General features: G+C 52.1%; 12 protein-coding genes across 12 annotated transcripts; 6 read left to right on the top strand and 6 right to left on the bottom strand.

Moving 5' to 3' along the window:
- Nucleotides 1-463: 463 nt before the first annotated feature.
- On the top strand, nt 464-2,119 carry N7496_006732 (uncharacterized protein; the record flags this gene model as incomplete). The annotated part of the gene is made up of 2 exons (XM_056699661.1): nt 464-1,362; nt 1,474-2,119. 2 exons carry the CDS (start codon nt 464-466, stop codon nt 2,117-2,119), a joined length of 1,545 nt encoding a protein of 514 aa, XP_056555074.1.
- Nucleotides 2,120-2,821: 702 nt separating this feature from the next.
- On the top strand, nt 2,822-3,956 carry N7496_006731 (triose-phosphate isomerase TPI1; the record flags this gene model as incomplete). Its single annotated transcript, XM_056699660.1, has 5 exons — nt 2,822-2,859; nt 2,970-3,249; nt 3,354-3,428; nt 3,546-3,873; nt 3,928-3,956. The coding sequence occupies 5 exons, from the start codon at nt 2,822-2,824 to the stop codon at nt 3,954-3,956; spliced, it is 750 nt and encodes a 249-aa protein (XP_056555073.1).
- Nucleotides 3,957-4,247: 291 nt separating this feature from the next.
- N7496_006730 (mitochondrial distribution and morphology protein 10) lies at nt 4,248-5,769 on the bottom strand (the record flags this gene model as incomplete). The annotated part of the gene is made up of 2 exons (XM_056699659.1): nt 4,248-5,620; nt 5,673-5,769. 2 exons carry the CDS (start codon nt 5,767-5,769, stop codon nt 4,248-4,250), a joined length of 1,470 nt encoding a protein of 489 aa, XP_056555072.1.
- A 245-nt stretch (nt 5,770-6,014) lies between these two features.
- N7496_006729 (ribosome assembly factor MRT4) lies at nt 6,015-6,882 on the top strand (the record flags this gene model as incomplete). Its single annotated transcript, XM_056699658.1, has 2 exons — nt 6,015-6,208; nt 6,339-6,882. The coding sequence occupies 2 exons, from the start codon at nt 6,015-6,017 to the stop codon at nt 6,880-6,882; spliced, it is 738 nt and encodes a 245-aa protein (XP_056555071.1).
- An 848-nt stretch (nt 6,883-7,730) lies between these two features.
- N7496_006728 (U1 small nuclear ribonucleoprotein 70 kDa) lies at nt 7,731-9,160 on the bottom strand (the record flags this gene model as incomplete). The annotated part of the gene is made up of 4 exons (XM_056699657.1): nt 7,731-8,449; nt 8,544-8,640; nt 8,705-8,832; nt 8,899-9,160. 4 exons carry the CDS (start codon nt 9,158-9,160, stop codon nt 7,731-7,733), a joined length of 1,206 nt encoding a protein of 401 aa, XP_056555070.1.
- A 223-nt stretch (nt 9,161-9,383) lies between these two features.
- N7496_006727 (mitochondrial 54S ribosomal protein mL43) lies at nt 9,384-9,938 on the top strand (the record flags this gene model as incomplete). Its single annotated transcript, XM_056699656.1, has 3 exons — nt 9,384-9,422; nt 9,499-9,581; nt 9,647-9,938. The coding sequence occupies 3 exons, from the start codon at nt 9,384-9,386 to the stop codon at nt 9,936-9,938; spliced, it is 414 nt and encodes a 137-aa protein (XP_056555069.1).
- Nucleotides 9,939-10,449: 511 nt separating this feature from the next.
- On the bottom strand, nt 10,450-11,720 carry N7496_006726 (putative RING finger domain protein; the record flags this gene model as incomplete). The annotated part of the gene is made up of 3 exons (XM_056699655.1): nt 10,450-10,602; nt 10,663-11,481; nt 11,568-11,720. The coding sequence occupies 3 exons, from the start codon at nt 11,718-11,720 to the stop codon at nt 10,450-10,452; spliced, it is 1,125 nt and encodes a 374-aa protein (XP_056555068.1).
- A 349-nt stretch (nt 11,721-12,069) lies between these two features.
- On the bottom strand, nt 12,070-13,757 carry N7496_006725 (pre-mRNA-processing factor 19 family protein; the record flags this gene model as incomplete). Its single annotated transcript, XM_056699654.1, has 5 exons — nt 12,070-12,530; nt 12,597-13,060; nt 13,131-13,572; nt 13,626-13,670; nt 13,745-13,757. 5 exons carry the CDS (start codon nt 13,755-13,757, stop codon nt 12,070-12,072), a joined length of 1,425 nt encoding a protein of 474 aa, XP_056555067.1.
- A 317-nt stretch (nt 13,758-14,074) lies between these two features.
- Nucleotides 14,075-14,627, top strand: N7496_006724 (DUF4604 domain-containing protein; the record flags this gene model as incomplete). The annotated part of the gene is made up of 2 exons (XM_056699653.1): nt 14,075-14,102; nt 14,152-14,627. The coding sequence occupies 2 exons, from the start codon at nt 14,075-14,077 to the stop codon at nt 14,625-14,627; spliced, it is 504 nt and encodes a 167-aa protein (XP_056555066.1).
- A 415-nt stretch (nt 14,628-15,042) lies between these two features.
- On the top strand, nt 15,043-18,626 carry N7496_006723 (GTPase RIA1; the record flags this gene model as incomplete). The annotated part of the gene is made up of 6 exons (XM_056699652.1): nt 15,043-15,105; nt 15,171-15,191; nt 15,279-16,222; nt 16,282-17,805; nt 17,871-18,187; nt 18,247-18,626. 6 exons carry the CDS (start codon nt 15,043-15,045, stop codon nt 18,624-18,626), a joined length of 3,249 nt encoding a protein of 1,082 aa, XP_056555065.1.
- Nucleotides 18,627-19,478: 852 nt separating this feature from the next.
- Nucleotides 19,479-20,216, bottom strand: N7496_006722 (exosome non-catalytic core subunit CSL4; the record flags this gene model as incomplete). Its single annotated transcript, XM_056699651.1, has 1 exon — nt 19,479-20,216. The coding sequence occupies one exon, from the start codon at nt 20,214-20,216 to the stop codon at nt 19,479-19,481; it is 738 nt and encodes a 245-aa protein (XP_056555064.1).
- Nucleotides 20,217-20,764: 548 nt separating this feature from the next.
- vac8 (protein anchor VAC8) lies at nt 20,765-22,865 on the bottom strand (the record flags this gene model as incomplete). The annotated part of the gene is made up of 6 exons (XM_056699650.1): nt 20,765-21,096; nt 21,157-21,906; nt 21,973-22,218; nt 22,282-22,395; nt 22,455-22,575; nt 22,698-22,865. 6 exons carry the CDS (start codon nt 22,863-22,865, stop codon nt 20,765-20,767), a joined length of 1,731 nt encoding a protein of 576 aa, XP_056555063.1.
- Between the last annotated feature and the right edge of the window lie 779 nt (nt 22,866-23,644).

Below are 23,644 nucleotides of genomic sequence, written 5' to 3'. Positions count from 1 at the left end.
GCGCTGCACGGTTTGATCAGCCGACAAGAATGGGGACCTTGCGGACATACTTTATGGGAATGAACTAGAGTTGCCCTGGCCCCCAAAACATGAAAGCAAGGGTTCTCAGCTTAGGGTTGCGGGGGTTGAAGCACCCAAGACGAGGCTGCTGACTGCGAGCGCCCGATCGCAAAAGTACGAAATTTAAAAGTTGCATGACCGATTGCGGAAAAAATCCGAATAAAAGAATATTTCGAGCATTCCTTCTTCCCCGTTCAATGTCAGCGTCGTGAAGGCCAACGATCATGAGTGTTGAAACCCGGGTGAAAATGGTGTTTAGCTGTAACCTTCAGGTCTTCTATCTATATAAAAGCCTCACCTGGCTGCGTCCGGTTTCTGCTCTCCATTATAATAACGTTTTCATTTTCCTACACTCTGGAAAATTTATGTGCATCTCTGTTGCATCTTCTCTTCTTTTAGAACCATGACGACTTGCAATCTGGCTAACCAGAGCACAATCGACGCACAAGAGAAACAACCTATTTCCCAGCCGCAAGCGCAAGCGCAAGCACAACCTCAACCTGAACCCGCACCCTCCCAACCAGCATGCAATCCTCAAACCGACAATGCTGGGCATGTCCAAGATGCTCATATACTCCTCAATTTGACCCATGCACAAGAACTGCCTGCCGAACCCATAAATTACGAGGGTTATCAATTCTTCAAGGCAGATCCAATTCCAGGGCAGAAGCCATCATGGACCCGGGTCGAGCGCACGCGCATGCATCTAAGTCAAAGCGAGTTTTACAAGTTGGTCCATAAAAGAGCCAATAAGACCTCGGCAGCCCATCAATATCAGAAATTGTCTGCTACTCGCCGGGCCCATGTCAACCAGTTAATCCACGAGCAAAAGAAACTGGATCCCTCGGTGGAATGGAGCTGCGTATATGCAAAGGAGCGTGATAGAGCTTCCAAGGCTCGCAATGCCCACCGTGCTGATTATGAAACAGTCTCTATGGAAATTATTTTGATGAAGAGACCTTTGAATAATAGACCTTATCCAAGAACTCCTATGGGAGATTTGGTTGACCTCGCTCAGCGTCAAAATGAAAACGATATGCAGCCTACTAAGCCTCCTCTGCGTCGTACAATGACCACTGCACCTATCCACCCAGCAGTGGCAACTGCAATGTGGATCTCCAAGGATTTATCTATGAAACCGGATCCTACCACTGTCTCTGCTGGTGTTGTACAGGGGCCACAGCCTCGTCCGATACCAGTGACGAATCCTTTCACTTGCCTCGAGTTGGGTCAACATACGCCCGTCCCCAGTGAGCAGCGGCAGCATTATAGACCAATTAATCGACAAACAACGACTGATAAGTAAGCTCTCCCGTTCTAGAATCAGTTATCCCTCTGATTTCTTATGATACGAGAACCCCGTCTCATTATCAGCCAAGTTTGTACATGGTCTAACTCTTTCCTTGCTCCTAGTAATCGAGACTGCAACAATGATGACATTGAAGAGGCGGAGTCTTCAGCTGAGTCGAGTGATTCCGAGGATGCCAATTCCATGAGCGAAGATTCATCCGAGTCAGATGGCAGCTCATCTACCGAAGAAGCTGATCCAGACGACATGGAACGCGACGACTGTGAAGAGCCACAGCATCAATCTATCACCGTCCAGAACAGGTCCGGCAGCCCCAACAAGCGTACTCCAATCGGTCATGGGTCTCAATACCGACAGAAGTCTCGAGGAAGACACTTTGGCCGACGAGACAAGCCTCGATATCACTATACGGATATCCTTGCCTCCAAGAATGGCTTTCCCAATGGCATGCCCATCCGGCGGGCTAGATGTGCCGGTAAGGTTGCTCAGACTGCGCCTTCCGATATCAACATGTGGTATCGTATCCAGCGCATGGACGATCAGGAGCTTCGACGTCGACTATTGGAGTGTGAAGCTAAGCTTGAGCGATGGGAACAAGCGTATGAATACCAGAGCAGACTTTTACAACAGAGTATTCAAGATTCGCAGCGGCAGCAGTTGGAGAGATGCCCATTTTTCTGGAATCCTCCTCCCATGCCACATTACGGCTATGATTATCCCAATGACGGCCATATGGATGATTCTAATTAACTTATACTATTTTTTGGGGGGGGGGGGATTTATTTGACACTCAACGCGTTTTTATCGTTTTTATCTGTGTTTATATCGTTTCCTCTTTATTTCGAAGTCTCATGTTATAATGTTTTGTTTTTCGTTGGAATTGGTATGCAGATTACGGCTATAATTGACCGGGATCTTGCAAACAGACATATACGATGTTTGTGGGAAATCCTGGCATATTGGAATACTGATGATGGGAATATTGATGATGACAGTGATGAGAATACTGATGAGGAGGCATCGTTGGGATATTTGATTTGATTTGATTTGATTTTCTTTCTTTTTTCTGATTTACTGCTTGTGTCTTGCCACCAATATGAATGATCTTTGCTTTGCTCCAAGCCAAGTAAAGGCCTAACTTATACCTATAGAGACTGACCAGATGACCTGCATCCACCACTCTCACACGAAGGGTACTTTGGATACATCTTCACGCGACTCGAGCCAATGCAGTAAGACTACGTCGAGCTTTCATGGAACCGGCATCTCGGTCAACCGGTCAGCTAGTTATGTCATGGTGGGATGCCTGGCCACTCAGGCTTCTACCGATCCTCGGGACATGCCCCTCCATTTCTTTTAACCGCCCGCATTCCTCGTCCCTATCCATTCTCTTTCCAATCTTTCTTTAATTCTCAATCTCCCAAAACCTCCATACCATACACATCCATCACTATGCCTCGCCAATTCTTCGTCGGTGGTAACTTCAAGATGTACGTTTTGTCTACTCCACTACCCCGCGATCCCTCAATGGATTGCCCCTCCATCTCGAGAGTCAAGGTACTACAACAAGCAAGACCAGCGCAATTGACCAGCATAATAGGAACGGTGTTGCCGAGAGCATCACCAGCATCGTGAACAACCTCAACTCGGCCAAGCTCGACTCTACCACCGAGGTCGTCATCTCTCCCCCTGCCCTCTACCTCACCCTCACCCGCAGCCTGGCCGACCCCAAGATCGGCGTTGCTGCCCAGAACGTCTTCGACAAGCCCAACGGTGCTTTCACCGGCGAGATTAGCGTTGAGCAGCTGAAGGACACCAAGATTGACTGGGTTGTCATTGGCCACAGCGAGCGCCGTGTCATCCTGAAGGAGACTGACGAGGTATGTACAACCCGCGGCGCGATGCGGGCAACGAACAACGCACCAGCTCTACACGCCCAACCACCACCCACAGAGAACCCAATGCTAACAACTATTTGCAATAGTTCATTGCCCGCAAGACCAAGGCCGCCATCGACGGTGGTCTGTCCGTCATCTTCTGCATTGGTGAGACCCTCGAGGTACGTCATTTCCAACTCGGTTACCCGTTTTCCTTCCCGAGACCCGGTGTGGGGCATCGGGACAGGTCCAAGATGAAGAACCTCCGCTTACACCCGATTCTATTTGCAATCGTATAGGAGCGCGAGGCCAACAAGACCATCGAGGTCGTCACCCGTCAGCTCAACGCCGCCGCCAAGGAGTTGACCAAGGAGCAGTGGGCTAAGGTTGTCATCGCCTACGAGCCCGTCTGGGCCATTGGCACCGGCAAGGTTGCTACCACCGAGCAGGCCCAGGAGGTCCACGCCGCTATCCGCGAGTGGCTCGGCAAGACCATCGACGCTCAGTCCCAGGACAACGTCCGTGTCATCTACGGTGGCTCCGTCAGCGAGAAGAACTGCCGTGAGCTCGCTACCCAGCCCGATGTTGACGGCTTCCTCGTTGGCGGTGCCAGCTTGAAGCCTGCTTGTAAGTCTGCCCGATCAAGTATATGCGAGGTATTGAATACTAACTTGAATGTAGTCGTCGACATCATCAACGCTCGCATCTAAGGTCGTCCTGAATTAAAATGATATCCCGTTAATAATTTAACTGCCAGGACTGGCTGCCTTGGATGCAGGCCCGACATAAATAGTTCAACAGCTTGAAACGTGAGATATGTTGTCATGAGAATATATGTACATTGGGGGACTGCCAATATGTCCAGTATTGCGGCCTATTAAAACATGCAGGATGTAATCGTAGAAGTTGGCTAACCGCACGTCCAAACATGTAGAAACGTGTATGGACTGTGGGAAGAACCCAGAAGAAAGAAAATACCGATCGTAGTCATACCACCATGTTCATGATGAATACATCACCGACACTCCCACCCCGCGCCAGTACGACGTGCTAGGACCACCGCCTCCACTCTGCGCCGACCCACTCCCCGCCACGGAGGAAACATTCGGCGCCAGCGAGAATGACCCCGGGCCCAGCCCGACACCCGCACTCACCAACAACTCCTTCACTCGACCCTCCCAGAGCAATCGCACATTCCAGGACTGGTCAATGCGAAGCTTAATGACCGAGTCACTCGCCTCACCCTCAATGCTCTCATCTGACTTGGTGATAGCCGGCTCGGGTTGAACCGGGTCGGAGAGTAGTGGAGATGTTGGCGGGGAGCCCGGGAGAGGAGCGGAAAAGTCATGCAGGCGCATTTTACGGCGGGCCCATTCGAGTCCGTCGTCGGCAGGGGATGTGGATTTTGCAGCTCGCCGCCAGAGTTCACATCCGGCAACCATCTCGCTTTCCCAGCTGTATACGTTGAAGCCGAAGCGGGAACTGAAGGAGAGATTGGGCGAGGCTCGGAGGGAGTACGTTGTGGATAGAGAGCCGGTGATTGGGGTGAGAGTAACGGTCAACGTATACGGGAAGGTAGAGATGGGGTGGCTCGCTGAAGACGAGGAGGATGAAGATGGCACTTCAGTCGCGGCTGGTAGTGTGCTGAATCGCAGGCCAGTTGACATGCCAATTATTGAGGAGACTGGGGAGTAATACGCCTCTGCGCCAGCAGACAGAAGGGAGAGACGAGGAGGTGCACCGTCGGGAGTATATCGAGGATCGGCGCCAAAGTTCCAGAGACCACGCCAACCAAGGAGCGCGTTATCCGTACTGAAAAGGTACTCGTTGCAGTACTTGCCAGTGTCATGGGATAGTTGGGCTAGCATGGATGCCTGGGGCGCGGACTTCGACATTGGCGGTCCCTGGGTGGAACAAACCGCGAGCGACAGCTGCGTTGTTGGAGACATCCGGCGTAGGAATAGCGCATATAATGTTGTAGGCGATGGCAGATGTAGCGAGGCATGCAAAAGTGTTGCCTTTCGTTGCGCCTCGTCTTCTGGTGATTGGTTGCCATTCTTGAGTGCGGCAGTCGCGGAGCGCAACCCGCCATTAAGGCCGGGAATCCTAACGCCATCAAGAAGAGAGTCCCATCCCCATGTGAGTACTGGAGCCTCGGGAGCTTGTACTTGTCGATAGCCCGGAGAGATCTTTCGAAGTGGGATCAATGCGCTTCGGCTGGGGGTGTTATGCAAGGGAACGGTGCTGAAGAGGTATGAGATGGATCCATCGAGCAATCCCACCGTTCCAAGGGTATAGCTGGTTGCAAAATGGGGCGTTGAAAGTGATGAGAGACGAACGCGCAGTCTTTCAGGAGTCTCGAATTCCAGAATCGCTATACCGAACGCGTTAGATCAACTCGGCGCATCCCTGAAAGCCGAACTTACACTGCGCGGTAGTTGTGAGGGCCGAGTAGGAATTGTCCTGATTCCAATTAGTCGCCTCGGCAAAGGCGAGCTGGACGTAGTCCATGAAATCCAGCATGGTTCTCCCTCGGCGGCTTCGATGGTATTCGAAAGTCGCGAAAGTCACCAAGTCGTGGAAGCGGGAGTCGAGAACCAACGAGCAGCTGGTTTCCCCATCGAGGCTAGTGGGGGTCGGATAAGGTCGGCACAACTATTGATCCGGTTATCAGCGAAAAAAACTAATGCCACAACTGGGCGCTCGACCGCTACGACAACGAAACATACGCCTTTGACTTTTCTATTTAATTTCTCCAGCAGCTCAAAATGCCTCGTTCTAAGCGTGCGCGCGTCGTCCACGAGTCTAAGACCGTCAAGAAGGACCACAAGGAGCAGACTCGCCGTCTGTACGCCAATATCCGGGAATGTCTCGAGGAATATGATCACCTGTTTGTCTTTTCGGTGGATAACATGCGGAACACCTACTTGAAGGATGTGCGCGCCGAGTTTGGAGACAGCCGGTATGTCTTTTCTGGCAATTGGGCATGCGAGTGTGATTGAGGAATCAATCCAAAGAAATCACCGTATCCCGCATCATTCGGCTCACTCAATGCCTTGATCAAGACTAGCCCACTAACATTATATTCCCAGTCTCTTCTTCGGCAAGACCAAGGTTATGGCCGTCGCCCTCGGCACTACCCCCGAAAATGAAGCCGCTGAGAACCTGCACCGTCTCTCCACTTACCTGACCGGTGCCGTCGGTCTGCTCTTCACCTCTCGCCCCGCCGACTCCGTCACCCAGTACTTCGAGAACTTCCGCCCCTCTGACTTTGCCCGTGCCGGCACCGTGGCCACCCGCTCTTTCACTCTCCCCAACGGTCTGGTCACTGCTCGTGGTGGTGAGATCCCCGCCGACCAAGACGAGCCCGTCAGCCACACCATTGAGCCTGCCCTGCGCAAATTGGGCATCCCCACCCGTCTGGTCAAGGGCAAGGTTATGCTCGAGCTGACCAATGGCCAGGAGGGCTTCCCCATTTGCCGTGAGGGTGAGACGCTCGACTCCCGGCAAACTACCATCTTGAAGATGTTCGGTGTGACATCTTCCGAGTTCAAGGTCGATCTTAAGGCTCAATGGACACGGGAGTCTGGAGAGATTAAGATCCTGGAGCAGGGTGGCATGGACACTGATGCTTAGATGAATTGATCGTGTTGCTGTCTCTTTTGCCTCTGTTCGTCGACTTGTGTCTGGTCGATGCAAAAAAAGATTCTCTGAGGGCATCTTACGGAGTTTGGGGTGGGCGCTTCTTTTTCATTTCTTTTCAAATATATTGAACAGTTTTTTCTTATCCTCCCATATATTGTCTTGGGAAGAGCATGGGTTCTTCCGATTGATGTGCCTATGATGATAGATACCAGATTGGATATAAAAAAAAGTCTTACTACTCAACTTCTACGTAGAGACTGGGTCCCAATAGACAGTATTACTTCCATTTTTTTGCAACTACCTAGCAAGATGCCTGCGCGTATGTCATTGCAATGGCCCTTACCTGGTCTTACCTGAGCGTAGCCCCATTTGATTTCCGTCACTTGAATATGAAAGACTGCTTCGACTAAAGTACATACTTACCCCCAAGGAGAAAGGAAGGGTCACTTGAGGGACCCTCCAAAGACTGGAACACATTGAAGAAGGAAAATGTAGAGGGGGACTTGAAGGAAAACGGGGAATACAAAAACACTCCGTAGGGATCACACAAGTTATGTGCATGTTGGCGCAGGGGAGCGGAATCGCACGATAACCGGATACCCTGTGGTCAACGAAAGCATGAAGGAGTAGCGTGTGTTGTGAAACTTCGATCGCTCGTGCTGGATATTTCAGACCCCCTTGTTATCTGCGCATAGGTCGCCGTCTTAACCTCCCTTACCCGGACGATGGAAAGGGACATGAGACGGACAGTATCAGGGATACCCACCAGCAAGTTGGGACTGAGGAAGGGAAGGGGGTAGTGTCCATGACAAAAAAAGGAAAAAGGACGTGGTAAACGCTTAGTATCGTCTTCTGGAGCGATTGTCATCATACCCGTCATCCTCACGGGGTCGCTTGCGTCCAAAGTCCTCTCGGCCACCACCGCTGTACCTATCGCGCTCACGGTCACGCTCTCGATCGCGGTACCGATCTCCATTGCGGTCTGACATGCGGTCTCTGTCTCTGTAGCGGTCACCACCGTCGCGGTCTCCACGATCTCCACGATCTCCACGATCTCCCCGATCGCCCCGGTCACGGTCGTCACGACGGTCGCGGTCTGCGTATGCGTCTCGAGGGCGAACGGGCTCGCGGTTGCTGCCAGTCACACCACGGTCAAACCTGCCTCCACCACCGTAACCGCCTCCATAACCACCTCCGCGTCCGCCGCCGGGACCAGATGGTGCATTTGGTGGTGCTTGCCCTCCGAAGCCACTGCGGCCACCTTGGTAACCGATTCCTCCACGGCCGCCGAAACGATCACCACCACCGCGGAAGCCTCCGCCACGGAAACCTCTACCACCGAAGCCGCCACGGAATCCCCCACCAAATCCACCAGGACCGGATGGTGCATTGAAACCTGGTCCCATAGGGCGGGAAGGCATGGCCTTAGTGTAGCCACGGCCACCGAGACCACCGCCGAAGCGACGTGGCTTCCAGCCCTTGGTTGTGCGACCACGCTCCACATCGACTAGGACTCGTCGATCCTTGATGCGAATGCCATCTGTTTCCTTGTATGCCGCTGATATCGGGGTCACTGTGTTAGCAATGCTTTCTTACCATAAATGAGAAGCTCACAATGGGCGTATGTGATGTGCAAGATCTGGAAATTATACCTTTCATGTCCTTCTCGCGTTCGTAGACGATGAAGGCATATCCTCGGTGGGCCTTCTTCTCTGCTTTTGGCGAAACGGTATCCTTGACAATGCGAATCTGTATGTGGCGATGATTAGCTATCTTGAAGATGAAAAGGTCTTATCGATCAAGGCAGTCTTACACGCTCAATCGGGCCAAAGCGGCCGAACTCTCGCTCCAGGTCTGCTTCTTTCACGTCGTAGCTGAGTCGTGCAACGAAGAGTGTTCTAAATGGATCACCTCGAGCTTGTGGGTCCTCCTTGGGATTGACTGTTATAGTACAGAAACGTTAGCGACTTGAGTCAAGATGTAAAGGGCCTTGTAGATGGATCATACAGTTTTGCAGGCCATCAGTCAGCTGAGAGGTCAAGGTCTCCTGCTTCTCAACCTTCTCGCGCGATTTGCGCTGCAACCAACACTCGGTCGCATTGTATGGTGACTCTTCGTTGAACTCCTTTGCAGCAGCAAGATATTGGGCGACACCAGAGATGGTACTTTTCGGGCAGTCCTCTGGAGCGCGGTCTGTGGGGACAATGTAGCGAAGGGGTGGCCGGGGCTGGAAGAGGGCCAGCAAAGGCGGTGGGAGCTTGTCAGTCATTTCGACTCCTCAGCCGTGGCTCGTGATGCGGGAGATCAGATGAAGCCTAAGAAGCTGACCCTTCAGGAGTGGTCGCGTTCTGCAGTGGTCGGATCAAGGGCGGTAACCGCGGCTAACGCTGTAGCCGGATTTGGCGCTGGCTCACCGCCTTCACGTGCACCTGAAAATGTGCCGGGGGAGAACTGGAGGCAACCAAAACGAATTGAAACCGCAATACACAGCAATGCCGGTCAAGGGAATCAAGACGGTCACGGCTGCCAGGGTATGTGATTTGAGAATGGGTGATGGATGAGAGAGGAAGAAAATTTAGGTCAGGAGCTGATGAAGTGAATCCTCAGAACGGCGTCGGTGCCTTTATCCTACAATGCAAACGCCTTGACTTCCACTACTGCAACTACGGCGGCAGCTCTCGGGGCATGCTGTAAGTAGAGCTTGAGTCTCCATGTTATATTCTTTGATTCTGAGACTGACCGGCTACCTTCACAGGGCCTTCCTCACCAAGACCCTCCCCAACTTCGCCCGCGAAAACCCCCAGATCGAGATCCGTGTTTCTCCCCGACATTCCAAGCACCCCATTATTAAGGGCCACTACATCAACGGTCGTGAGAAGTCAATCTGTGTGCGTAATCTCGAGCCCACTGATATCCTGGCAAAGGCCATGATCCTTAAGGATGCCAGTGGCGAGAAGTTGAAGCTGCAGAAGAAGCCCGTCACGAGTCTGAACGAGAGTGTGCGTGGTATCTGGTCGCCGTACCACGGTGATCTGCGTGGTGTATAGATTATGGGTGTTTCTTTGTGGCGTTTTTTTTTGGCTGTGGCTATGGTCCTGCCGTCGCATCATATGTACTATTAGAACTGGGTTCTTTCTTTCTTCTATTTTTCCACTTCTTTGTCCATTTCACTATGCCCTGGAATTGCAGGGTCTCCCACATGCGATATGCATTGCAATGGCGAGTTATCATATGCCTCGAAATGAAGTCGATTCTACAATCAGTCCTTGACTATCAAAGTATCCTCTCATCTGATGGAATCATCTGTTCCTTGTTTACGTACTTGTTGCAACTACACATGGAAGATTGAATTTCAAGTTTGAAAGGACTGCAAGAAGGAATGCAGAAAATGATTCGGATATCGAGAATGAGGATAACTAGTAAAGCCAGAGGATAGAGAATCAACGCCCCGTATTTCCATGCAAGTTGGGTATCGACAAGAAAAAGGAATAATGAAGATGCAACCAAAAAACACCACCCGTCATGCAAATGAGGAAACTGGGACGTCATGGAAGGGCATCATAGGTATAGGTGAAGCATGGCGGTAGGCGCACTGACTGGCTTACCGCAGCCCTCGACCTGGCACTTGGAGAAAGGCTTGGTTTTTGGAGCTGCTTGTGCCTTTTTGGCCTTGGAGAGAGACCTGTTCTCAGCACATTCACCGCAGTAGACCTAAACCATAAATTGTTAGTTGATGAATACGACGCTTAGCTCAAGTAGGGAGATACGAACGTGACCACACTGCTTCGCAACCCAAATCTCCTGCTTCTTTCCGTCTCCGGTTCCTAATTCCCAGTCACAATTGGGGCAAATTGCAACGTCATCTTCACCCAGTGTGCGCGAAAATCCTTCCGGGGCTGGGCTAGGTGGTTTATATGCCTCACGTTGGCGTCGCTCTTCTTGTTGCGTTGAGGCTGGTTCCATAGAGAATGAGGGAAAGGCGTAGTCGAGAAAAACTCCAGGGGTGGGCATGCTTGGGATGGAGTCTCTGGAACCGAGGAACAGCGCGTCTATCTGGCTAGCCATGATATTATGAGGTCTCGGAAGTCTTGGAAGAGATGGCCATCGCGACGTCTCCTCCGGTCTTCGACTGCGAGTCAACGGGAAGTTGGTCGGGAGCAGGCTGCCAGGGTCCCACCTTCGAGGTGGTGGTTGCTGGCGTACTGTGGCGCTGACGAACTGAACCTCTGGGCTACTGGAAGGTCCTTCTCCAGCGTTGTCCGGCTCATCCTCCAGATCGACGATATCTGCCTCGGCCATTATGTTTCTTCCAAAGCGCGGGAGTCGTGAGGAGTATGAAAGACGGTTCTCGTTGCGATGCTGACTTCGCTGTGGAGGAGTCTCAGGTTCGTTGGTCAGATCGATGACATCGTCGTCCTGAGGTCTGGCCTCCGCTGGTCGTCGATAGTCAAAGCCGTCTCGGGGGGTTCTTATAGGTGGCAATCGGGCAGGTCGAGAGCTTGACATCTCAGGACGCGGAGGATGAAAATGGTGGTGCCAGGACGATTGTCCCCCCTCACTAGACTCTTCCGACATGTGACGCTGAGTTGGCTATACAACGAAGGCATGCATGGTCAATAAATCCATCATTCTATTTCCACTTGCCCCGCGGGCCATCTTGAGGTTTCATTGCTCACCTTGGACCTGGCGCCCATGAACTGGACGCCAGGATCTTCACTCATAGCAGTGCCAAGGCCCAATATACGTGGATATAGCGGGACGGCAACTTGAATTGGCATAAAAGATGACCACAGGGTAGTAGAGGCAAGAGGATGGTTCTGGGTGGACATGATGACCCCGAGTCCCCGGAGGCGGTACAATTCTGCTGTGATTACCAAGGCGGTCACTATCGCTGAAGCTAGGCGGTGAGACAATAGTCAGTCGAATTGCGTACTTGATTGGAAGCTAAGTAGATAAAGTAGGAGGGGAGTAGCCAATTTAAAGGCGAAATATTCAGAAGCAAATTTGCTAGGAGAGTTAGATTTGAGAAAAAAAGTGCTTATGAGTATGAATCATTCAGATCGTGAAGAAAAGACTGTTAATTTTTCCTGCATCAAGAGCTGTCGCAAACGCAAGAAACACCATTGAAACTCAGATATCCAGCTCTAAAATTACATGTTTTGCCCAAAAAATTCATAATTATGCTGCCAGAACGGTGACTGCACCGGCGTCGTTAATGGTGACAATGGTCTGAGCAGCAGATCCCCATGTAACAGAAACAGCGGGGACAGCACTGCGGAGAGGCTCCGACCATTCCTTGGCCGACTTGTTGCATTGCTGGACAGTCACTCCGCTAGGGCCACCAGTCACGAGGAACTGACCAGAGTAATCCCAGTGGATCGAGTTGACCTGGCTGCCGGTGTCCAGCACCTTGATTTCCTTGAAGCTTCGCAGGTCCCAGATGGAGACGGTGGTGGACTGCGCAGCCACTGCTGCCAAAGAGGTTCCGTTCTCGGAGAAGAAAAGACATTTCACTGGGCCAGACATGGCAAAATCGGCCGCTTCATTACCAGTCCGGACATCAAAGACCTTGACTTGCCCATTGGCATTGCCAGCAGCCAGAATATGGCCATCAGGGTGGAATGTAGCAGACAAGAATGCTAGATGAAAAAGATTAGTTTCAAATTCCAAGTATCAGATGAAAAAGGATAGGGGATGCTTCTCACCGGCATCGCTCCAGATTTGAGTAATCGCAGTGTTGGAAGTCAGGTCATAGAGGACATAGCTCTTGTCCACGCCAACAGAGGCGACAATGCTACCACTGGGATGAACTGCAACGGCAGTTACCTCACCACCATGGGCACTAAAGGTGGCCACTTCGCTGCCATTCTCAAAGACCTTAACAGAGCCAGTGGCTGATCCAACGACTGCCTTGTCACCGGCCCACGTAGCATCCGTCACCGGGCCATCCGTCTTCAGAGTCTGTACGACGGTCTTCTGGGAAAGAGAGTAGACACCCACAACACCATCGGCACCGCCAATAAGTGCCAGCTCGCCAGTCGAGTTGACCGCGATGGTGCGGCTTCCAGGGTAAAGAGGCTCAGAGCTCTCGGCGGGCTTGTATGTCGAGATGGAGTCAGTGGTGGCCCAACCTTCGGGAACTGGACGCTTGCGGCGAGTCTTCGAGAGGCTTTAAACAAAGCATCGTTGTCAGCATTTTTACATGATGGTCGGCTAGCAAGACTCCCAAGATTACATACCTTGCTTGTGTGTTCTCAATCAGCTCCAGCACCGCCTGAGGCAAGGCAGCAGAGTCTACCTGCATAGCCTCTCCACCAGCTGCAGCACGAGTAGCACCAACGGTCACCTTCGAAAGCGCATCACGGGCCTCATCTCTCTCCTTCGTCAGACGCGCAATGACTCGCACGGCGGCATCATGCTGATAGAGCGCAGCGCTCAGCTCGCGCCGCGTTTGTGCCAAATTCTGCTGTAGGGTATATGTTTCCAGAGCCAGCGCATCCCACTCCTCTTGGAATACACTGAGTAGAGAGGGAATGGAGGTCAGGGTGGGAGGTCGCGGTCGAACAACGCGCTGCGACTTGACATCGATCAGATCGTCGGTGGTGAGCTCTTCGCCATTCACAGGATCCTTGCCATTCTCGGCAATATACGCCTCGATTAGGCGCTTCTCGAAGACACTGCCTGTAGAGGTGTTAGCAAGGCGCGATTGGCGATTAGAGGCTGGGAAGACCTACCGCTCTTGGAAGAGACGACCGGCACTTGGGGGGCCTCTCCGGAGACTATTGCGGGAAACTGGTTAGAAACAGGTGTGTAATAGTAGCAATTTGAAAAGATCAAATCATGGAGGACTCACTTGCGCAGAGCATGATTAATTGGGGCTTGGGTGGAGGTAGATGGATGGAGAGGACCAGACGCGAAGAGCGGCTCCTTTGGACTTTTCGATGTGTCCCGTTGCGGTTTAGCGCCGAGCGAGCTGTTCATGGCCCCGACTTGCTTCCTGTTCTTCAACAATTCTTCACTACCTTGCTTTATGACTCGAGGGTAAATACCAGAGTCAATAGCAATAACTTCAATGGCTTACTCTGACTGACTGGCTATCTACGATCATTTCATGAGGGTGTGGGTATACGGCATGATCCTGACTTGACAGCAGCGAGCTACAACCTCACTGTGCCGCGCGACCATGTCGAAGAACCCGAAGCTTGCCTACGGTATGTCACGCCTTGCCTACTTGACGGACTCTACTCAAAATCATTATAGAGGCGAAAGAGCCCGCTTTTCTCCAGAAGCTTCGTGGCCACTATGGCGATACTTCCGGTCGCCTCGAGCGACCCGCTGCGCGCCCTCGAAAACTCAAGGACAAGAACGAGGAGGACGACGATGCGCCCGTCTATGTCGACGAAGAGAGTAATGAGGTGTTATCCAAAGCAGAATATGAGGCTCTTGTTGGGGGAGGATCAGATCAAAAGGACGACGAAACCTCCGCGAAGGACAACCCCGCGGGCACTGGTCAGGACAATGCGCCGTCTCAAACCGAGACCTCGACGGCTAAACAGAGCAATCTGACCGAAGTCGGGGGCCCTAGAAAGCGGAAACAGGTCAAGGTTGTGGGCGAGGATGAGCCAGAGGAGAAGTCTGAAGATAAGCAAGAGGCCGACGAGGCTAAGCCCAAAGCACCAGCGCCTCGGAAGTCCAAAAAGGCCAAGAAAATCAAACTTTCGTTTGACGAGGAGTAATATAGCGATTTCCAAGGTGTATTTTGCTCTCAATAGTCAGAGAAACCAGAGTTGAGGCCTGCTCTTGACTCGAGGTACATCGAAGGATCCGGTTGATTCATCATGAGTCAACTGCAATGACGAAACTGTATAGCACTAGTGTCACGTTCTAGACCTTTTAGAATAATTAACGAATAAACTCAAGTAAAAGATATCCATACTTCTCTTTTGCGGCATTCGAAGTTAAGTTAAAACCGAGGTCGTCGTTCTTTGCGCGGCTCCAACATTCTAATTGTCGGGCCCAGAGAAAGCGCGTGTTGTATTTCCATTTCTCAGCAACTTTTTTCTCCGCCAGTCCGACTGCTTTACGCTCTCCCCACCACCTTGCGCCCACTGGACTTGCTGAATATAGTGAGAGCTACCAGTGCCAGCCAAGATGCCTGTGGTCAACGTAGACGACCTCGTTCGCCTGCAGCGAAAGCCGGAAGATATTCGCAATGTGAGTCCCTGCCCCTCCATCCCACCTGTGATGTCAGGCCCGCGATATACTAATTCTTGCGCTAGATCTGCATTCTCGCCCACGTCGTAAGTCCACACGACAACTGAATGTTCTCGTTCTTGCCCGAGGTACTTTCACTAATCAACCGCCTCTTTTGATTTTCGCTCATCTAGGACCATGGAAAGACTTCATTGACGGATAGTCTCATAGCCACCAATGGCATCATCTCGCCCAAGCTGGCGGGCAAGATCCGCTACTTGGACTCGCGACCAGATGAGCAGCTCCGAGGTATTACCATGGAGTCTTCAGCTATCTCGCTGTTCTTCTCGATGCTTCGTCGTTCTAGCCCGGATGCTGCGCCCGTGCCCAAAGAGTATCTGATCAATCTGATCGATTCTCCGGGTCACATCGACTTCAGCAGTGAAGTCTCCACGGCATCTCGCCTTTGTGATGGTGCTGTCGTACTTGTCGATGCAGTCGAGGGTGTCTGCAGTCAAACCGTGACCGTACTGCGCCAGACTTGGGTTGAGCAGCTGAAGCCCATCCTTGTCATCAACAAGATGGATCGACTGGTTACTGAGCTCATGATGAGTCCTAGCGAAGCCTACTCCCATCTTAGCCGTCTTTTGGAACAGGTCAACGCAGTCATTGGTAGTTTCTACCAGGGCGAGCGTATGGAAGAGGATCTGCAGTGGCGAGAGCGCATGGAGGACCGTGTCAACGCCGCTGCTGCACGGGACAAGGATAAGACTAAAAACAAGTCTTTGGAGGACGAGTCTGTTCAAAGCGTGAGCGACTTCGCCGAGTTCGAGGAGCGTGACGATGAGGACCTTTACTTCGCGCCCGAGAAGAACAACGTCATCTTCTGCAGTGCCGTGGACGGATGGGCGTTTACCATTAGGCAATTTGCTGCCATCTACGAGAAGAAACTTGGTATCAAGCGAACAATCTTGGAGAAAGTTCTTTGGGGTGATTTTTACTTGGATCCAAAGACAAAGCGTGTGCTAGGACAGAAGCATCTAAAGGGCAGGGCATTGAAGCCTATGTTCGTGCAACTGGTTTTGGACAGCATTTGGGCTGCATATGAAGCGACCACTGGCGGTGGCAAGGGCAAAGGGTGAGTAATCCAGTGAACGTAATGGTTTGACGTGAATCCCCCAACTGACCTTTGCATAGTGACCCTGTTTTGTTGGAGAAGATCACCAAGTCCTTGAACATTTCCATTCCTCCTTATATTCTCCGCTCGCGTGACCCGAAGAACATCATGACCACACTCTTCTCTCAGTGGTTGCCGCTGTCTACGGCTGTCCTCGTTTCCGTCATTGAGTATCTCCCAAGTCCCCCAGCTGCGCAAGCCACTCGTCTTCCTGATATGATTGAAGCTTCACCTGGCTCTGACCAAATCTCCGAGTCTATCAAGCAAGCCATGGTGACATTCAAGACCGGCCCCGAGGAACCGGTTGTTGCCTACATTAGCAAGATGGTGGCCATTCCCGAAAGCGAATTGAGCTCAAGCAAGAAGCGTGCTGGTGGCACTATGACTGCTGACGAGGCTAGAGAGATTGCTCGTCGCAAGAGAGAAGAGATTGCGAAGATGCAAGCAGAGGCTAGCGCAGGACAGAACGATGGCTTTGAGAGAATGACATCCGCATTCGAGAACACAACTTTGATTACCGAGACCGATGAGCCGGAAGAGCCAGTAGAGAAGGAAGACCCAGAACATCTCATCGGCTTCGCTCGACTCTACTCAGGCACACTGTCAGTCGGAGACTCAATCTATGTGTTGCCGCCCAAATTCTCTCCAGCCAACCCCCATGCAAGCCCGGAGCCAAAGAAGGTTACGGTCACAGACTTGTACCTGCTCATGGGTAGGAGCTTGGAGCCTCTCCAGTCTGTTCCAGCAGGTGTGGTCTTTGGTATCGGTGGTCTTGCAGGCCATGTACTCAAGACTGGTACTCTTTGCAGTCAACTCGAAGGTAGCATCAACTTGGCTGGTGTTTCTCTGAGCACCCCGCCTATTGTCCGCGTTGCCCTTGAGCCCGTCAACCCGGCAGATCTTGGTAAGATGATTACTGGCCTGCGTCTTCTTGAACAGAGTGACCCTTGTGCACTGTACGAGGTTCTTCCCAGCGGTGAACACGTTATCTTGACAGCAGGTGAATTGCACTTGGAGCGGTGCGTCAAGGATCTCCGTGAGCGTTTTGCCCGTTGTGAAATCCAGACAGGTGAAGCCATTGTTCCCTACCGTGAGACTATTGTCGATGCAGCGGAGATGGCCCCTCCTAAGAACCCAGAATTGGGCCGGGGAAGTGTTTTCTCCGTCTCCGCGTCTAAACAGATGACCGTCCGACTGCGTGTTATGCCAATGCCTGCTGCTGTCACCGAGTTCTTGACCAAACAAGTCGGTACTATCAAGCACCTCCAGGCAGAGAAGCGCACGGCTGCCGAGTCAAAGTCGGAGGCTGAGTCTTCAGTCGCAGACGGTGCCCCGCAAGTTGACGCCGCTGGTGAGGTTGGCGAGGGTAACGTTCTATCGCTGAAGGAGTTCCGTGATGAGCTGGACAAGGTGTTCAACGAAGAGGTCAGGGAAGACAAAGAGCTTTGGAAGAATGTCGTTGACCGAATCACTGCATTCGGTCCTCGACGAGTTGGCCCTAACATCTTGGTGGATGCTACTGCAGTCAACACCTGCGAGAAATTGTGAGTCTTTCAACTACTAAGCTGCGACAGCATTTCTTTTACATATGCTAACCTGTACCTTTTAGCTTGCTTGAGGACTCCAAGCAGAATGTCGTTTCTTCCGATGATCTGAAAGCCCTACTGACACGCGACCTTTGCGACAAAATCGCCTACGCCTTCCAACTGGCAACAGGTCAGGGACCACTCTGCCAAGAACCGATGCAAGGTGTCGCGGTCTTCTTGGAGGATCTTTCTGTGGAAGCCAGTTCCAGCGACGAGCTAGACATGGGCCGTCTAACTGGCGACTCCATCAGGCTCGTCCGCGAGGGCATCACCCAAGGCTTCCTAGACTGGAGTCCCCGCATCATGCTCGCAATGTACTCCTGTGAAATCCAAGCAACAAGTACGTACTCCTCCTCCCCAAAATCCATCCCACCAACTAACACCCCTCTCCACACACAGCCGAAGTCCTCGGCCGCGTCTACGGCGTGATAACCCGCCGCCGAGGCCGCATTCTCTCCGAGATAATGAAAGAAGGAACCCCCTTCTTCACCATCATCGCCCTCCTCCCCGTCGCCGAGTCCTTCGGATTCGCCGAGGAGATCCGCAAGCGTACGTCCGGCGCGGCCCAGCCCCAGCTTATCTTTGCGGGCTTCGAGGCTCTGGACGAGGATCCGTTCTGGGTGCCCGCTACGGAGGAGGAATTGGAGGATTTGGGTGAGTTGGCGGATCGGGAGAATGTGGCGAAGCGGTATATGGATGCCGTTAGGAGTCGAAAGGGTCTTGTTGTGCAAGGGCGGAAGTTGATTGATGCCGAGAAGCAGAAGACGTTGAAGAAGTAGGATGGACGTTGGGGCGGTGTTTTGAGTTTGATTTTTGGGGTTTGGATGCTCTTCGTTTGAATGATACATAGATGAAGTGAATATACAAAAGTGATCTTTATATTCTTGTTCTATGGAACGAGTGGCCTGTTGTATGAAGGTATTAACCAGAAAAGTGCCGTCTCCGATACACAAGTAGAGAATGTAACCCTCAGATCTCCATTCTGTCAAAACAAGTTCAAACAGAAAAAGTCGAGTCCAAGGCTCCGCAGAAAATGAGAGTTCCCCGCGTGATTCCGAAGAATCCATCAATCTCCCTCCATTGACAAACACAATCCGACATGGAAAAAAGTCTCGACCGTGTATACTAAGGAGGGTAAATAGGCAATAAATGACTCTACGGAGAATAAACCGCAGCTGAGAGACTGGGGATTGAAGAAGTTAATCATGTCCTTTTTCATTCGTTTAGTGGGTATCTCATAATTGCTGTGGGCAGGGACAGTGATCCCTATGCAGCAGTAGTGGTGCTGTACATGCAGATCTCATGCCTGCTCGTATGCCAGTCGGTGCGGCACTGTCGGAGGGAGGTATTCGTTCCTCGGGCATGATGTGGTCCGTCTGGTAGGACCTGGAGCGAGCCGCCTCGTGGATAGGTGATGACTGAAATCGGTGGGCTCTGAACGCATCGGTCAACAAGACTTGTGATGCAATGGGCGTGCAGTGTCTCTCAGATAGAAGGTCGTATGTATGCGAAGCCAGGCCAGAAACGAGGTTCGCGAGCCATGAATGTGCTCGTCGGCATTCGAGGCGTAACTTCGACAGAATCATTCAAGGCCGGATATCTTGTGGGGAAAAAGCAGGAACGACAAGCATTCAGTAAGGTCTGGCAACCTTCCTCTGCTCTCCAGCCCCAGTAACAGGGTCCCTCATCTCCTTCCAACTAACGGGGAACATCATATTCCCCGCTTCACTCCGCGCCATAACAACGCCGAGATCATTCCGCGCCGTCGTCAGATAATAGAAGCTCTGGTCACCGAGCGAAAGCACCGAGCCTCGAACGATATCACCAACGCGGAACATCTCATCCATAACGACACGATCCTTCTCCACAGCCCGAACATCCTCTTTCCGAATCAGCGCCTGGAACCGCAGTTCGTCCGTGCTACTGTGGTTCTCCGGGTTCGCGGCCGTAGTGAGGATAGAGGCGACATTGTCGTTGTCGGAGGCGAGTTTTGAGGGGTCGGTGGTGGAGTAAGAGGTTTCGTCAAGGACGACGAGGATGGAGACGGTTGCTTGGCGCTTTTGTACACGGGTTACTCGGGCGAGGACGATGGAGTCGACGGCCGGGAGGGTGTTGTAGCGGGGCTTTTGGTTGGTGGGAGCGGCTGAAGCTGGAGATGGAGCTGCTGGCGATGTGCCCGGGAGGATCCTTGAGACACGAAGTGTTGACTTCGTCTGTGTCTTGGGCTGTGCGGGATCAACGACGACGGGGCCGGCGATGGAGGCGTAGATATTGGATTGTTGGACATGGGTGCCGGGTCCGGCAGAGTATGTGGAAATGGAGCCCAGGCGTTGCCCAGGAATGGCAACGGGTGGAATGGAGGTAGCCATGGTGTGATTATCCCTTGAGGGCAGGCAATTGCAGACCTGTTCGTGTTGAAGAGATGGTTGGAGTGGAGGAGGTTTTTTTGCTCGGAGAGCTTCGTCTGGATCCATCTGGACCGGCGGTACTATTTTCCGCGGTAAATGGCAGCTAGTATAACCTCGATGGATTTTACGACAACCATTCTAGCTAATTGAATTCCGGACTCGCTGTGCACAGCGGACTAATTAATTATGACAAAGGCCCCATATCTAGCTTGAATACACGGTGTATGCGTAGGAACAAGGAAAAGACAGCGGCACCGGCCCAAAAATCCATGGTCATGGAAGAAAACTCGTACTGAAGAAAGTATCACAAAAAAAAGGAAAATAGAAACGGTCCTAACCACGCCAAATGCCCGCTGACAAAAAAGAAAGTTGAATTCGGTGAATCCAATGCCCAGATGAACACCCAAGGAACGGAAAAGGAAGAAACTAGACGAAAGAATCTGGAGAAGTCAAAAGGTCCGAAAAGGGTAAATTGTCGCACACGTGAGAGAAACGAATTGTTGACAGGCTTATGCCTCGACTAAGGTCTGCTTAGGACCAGTCCCGAGCAGCTCTAGGCAGCGACGCGCAAGGGCAATGACTTCCCCTTCGCCGTCATCGGCATCCTCCTCGTCGGACTCGATGTTCTTGTCGGAGATAGACTTGACCATCTGCACCACATCCTCTGATTTGGAAATATATCCAATGAGTTTCTGATCTTCCGATTCGAGGAGCTGCAGCAGAGTCCAGATCGCAATGTGTTGGAATGTAGGGTCACCACTAGCGAGGAATCGATGGAGGTAGCCGTGGATACCTCCATTAGGATCGGCCCAGTCACGGACGAAGATTGAGTAATCGCCAACTAGTGAATTGTTAGCTACATGTGGCAATGAGGCAACCTAGACACAAGAAGGAAACTTACCCTTAGAGGACAAATTACCAAGGGCAGCCGCACTGTTCCCTTGCACTTCAATACTCTCCGAGTTTGTCAGTGGAATCAAGACGTCAAATACGCCGAGGTTGAGAAGATGAGGCTTGAGATCATCGCTGAGGGCCAGCACAGCGATCGCAGCAGTCATTTCAGATTGAACGGTCAGCGGGACGCGAAGAACGAGGTCCTTGCATTTCTGGACTGCTCCGGCCTGCAAAACTAGCTCCTTGTTGCGATCGGAGCTAGCAGCAAGGTTGCGAAGGGTGGAGATGGCGTGGCATTGGATTTCTTCGTTGTCGGTCGAGCCCAGAAGGTCGACTAGCGGCTTCAGGAAGCCGGCTTCAATGATAGGAGACTCGTTGAGCGGATGGATGGAGATATTGCGGATACATGCCACGGCGGAGAGAATGAGAGGGAGGTAAGAGGATTGCAAAAGTCGTAGTAGGGGAGAGAGACCCTTGGCGCGAACAATCTCTAGTTGATACTTCTCATCAGAAGCGAGATTGCGAAGAGCGAGTGCCGCTTGACACTGGACCTTGGGGGTGGAGGAGTCCATGAGGTGAACCAAAGACTGGACCAGGCGCGACTCGGTTTGGGCCAGACGTTTACGGTTGGTCGAGTCCACAGCGATGTTGCTGAGAGCTGTGGTGCAGTAGTATTGCACGTCGACATCGGGGGATGACAGAAGGTGAACCAAGACGGGGATGGCGCCGGCGTTGACGAGCTGTTGGCGATTGTCATCTATTGACTTGAGTTAGCGTCTCCACCTCCAAGGCTCCCTCGAATCTCAAAGCGTTTGGTATGTACCGGAATGGGTCATGTTAAGCAATGCGCCGGTCGCATTGCGCTGCACACGCATATCCTTCGACTTGGCGAGACGGATCAGAGGACCCAACGCCCCTGAGCGAGCGATCTTGGCCTTGTTCTCTTCGTGGGTGGCCAGGTTAGTGATACAACCGACGGCATTGCACTGGACTTCGACGTTGGGCGACATCATTTGACGGATCAGAGGGGCCAGCCCTCCGAGGGCGACGATCAAGACTTTGTTCTCAGCTAAGGGTTGGGGTCAGCGATCGAGATGAGCATGGAGGTCCCGAGATCACAGCTGATGCTTACCATTGACGGCAAGATTGCCCAGTGCCGCACTAGCAGCTCGTTGCACTTCAATATCCGAGCTCTGGAGCAGGAACAGGATGGGTTCGAGAGTATCCCGATCGACTTCGCGCACATCTGCAGGTTTGGGGTCAGGTCTGACAACGCCATAGGCAACGGGTATTATCCAAACGCACCTCGTTCGGTGATTTCGGCAAAGGTCAAGCTAGCGCTTCGCTGGAGATCGACATTATCGGAATATACGAGAGTACTCAGGGCGCGCAGGGGTTCTCCGGCGAAGAAATCAGTCTCGGCACGCTATGAAAGAGGACAGGGGCTGTGGTTAGCAACGTTTATCGGCGCGGGTCACGGGCATCACCGATCGGGGGGGTTCACGGCATCTGGGACTCCGAGTGACAGAAACAAGAGTTGCGGCGTACATTCTCAAGATAACCCAATAGATCCGACACGGCTTCTCGTTCATTATCGGCGAGGGTGGTTTCGTAGATGCCATCCCGGGAACGGCCTCCACCCAGGCAGGCCGTGATATGACACCATCGGTCGACTGCCGACAGGCACGACAGACAGGTGGTGACGATTCCACTCATGCCGTCCTCAACAGGCCCGCATCAGGGCCGCGAAGGCGATTGGATCGAAGCTGGAGGGAAGGATAAAGGAGGGAGGTGCGATTCAAATTTCTGTGGGGAGACACTTGGGTTGGTCGAGATGAGGAGGAGGCTGGACGGTAGGCAGTTGCATCAACCCGGGTCAAGCTTCGGGATGGGGAACACAAAGTCGCGGCGCGTGATCGAAAGGAGATCCCCGAGGAAGCAGAGTCGGATTCAGAGACTCAGGGTGAAGATAGAAAAAAAAGGTCAAGATAAGGGAACGATGATCCGCAGGGAGGGGGGGGGGAGGGAAGGAAGTGGAGGGAAGTGAAACGAGGTTGCAGGCGCGAGCTCTCACTAACTGGTAACTAGCAAACTAGCTCAAGTGTCAACTCGGGTTGGAACGGTCTTGTCTACGACACACCCGATTCTTTGGAATTTGACACTTGATAAATTAGTAAAAGACTATGGACATTGGGCTATTCGATTTTTGCTTTTTTTTCTTTTTCATTTTCCTGCTGTTATCTGAATATCTGTATTCTCTCCTGAGGCCTGTCAAGCTCCCGCATAACATCATACATCATCCCGAGAGCTGCGACCAATCCGCAAAGAGCGGCGTCTCGACTAATCGACTAATGGATGACGGAGATCAGAGGACGGTATATTAGACTATTATTATTTATATATGGTATTTAGAGATAAGTATTCTATCAAGACTTGAAGAATCTGATTAGGGTGTATTGACTGGACTAACACTCTCTTGCTACCGCGATAACTTA

The sequence above is a fragment of the Penicillium cataractarum genome (assembly GCF_028827025.1).
Source record: "Penicillium cataractarum strain IBT 29864 chromosome Unknown utg000005l, whole genome shotgun sequence".
Classification (NCBI taxonomy): Eukaryota; Fungi; Ascomycota; class Eurotiomycetes; order Eurotiales; family Aspergillaceae; genus Penicillium; species Penicillium cataractarum.
The sequence above is the reverse complement of the archived record's forward strand: the minus strand, read 5'-3'. Positions and strand labels throughout refer to the sequence as shown.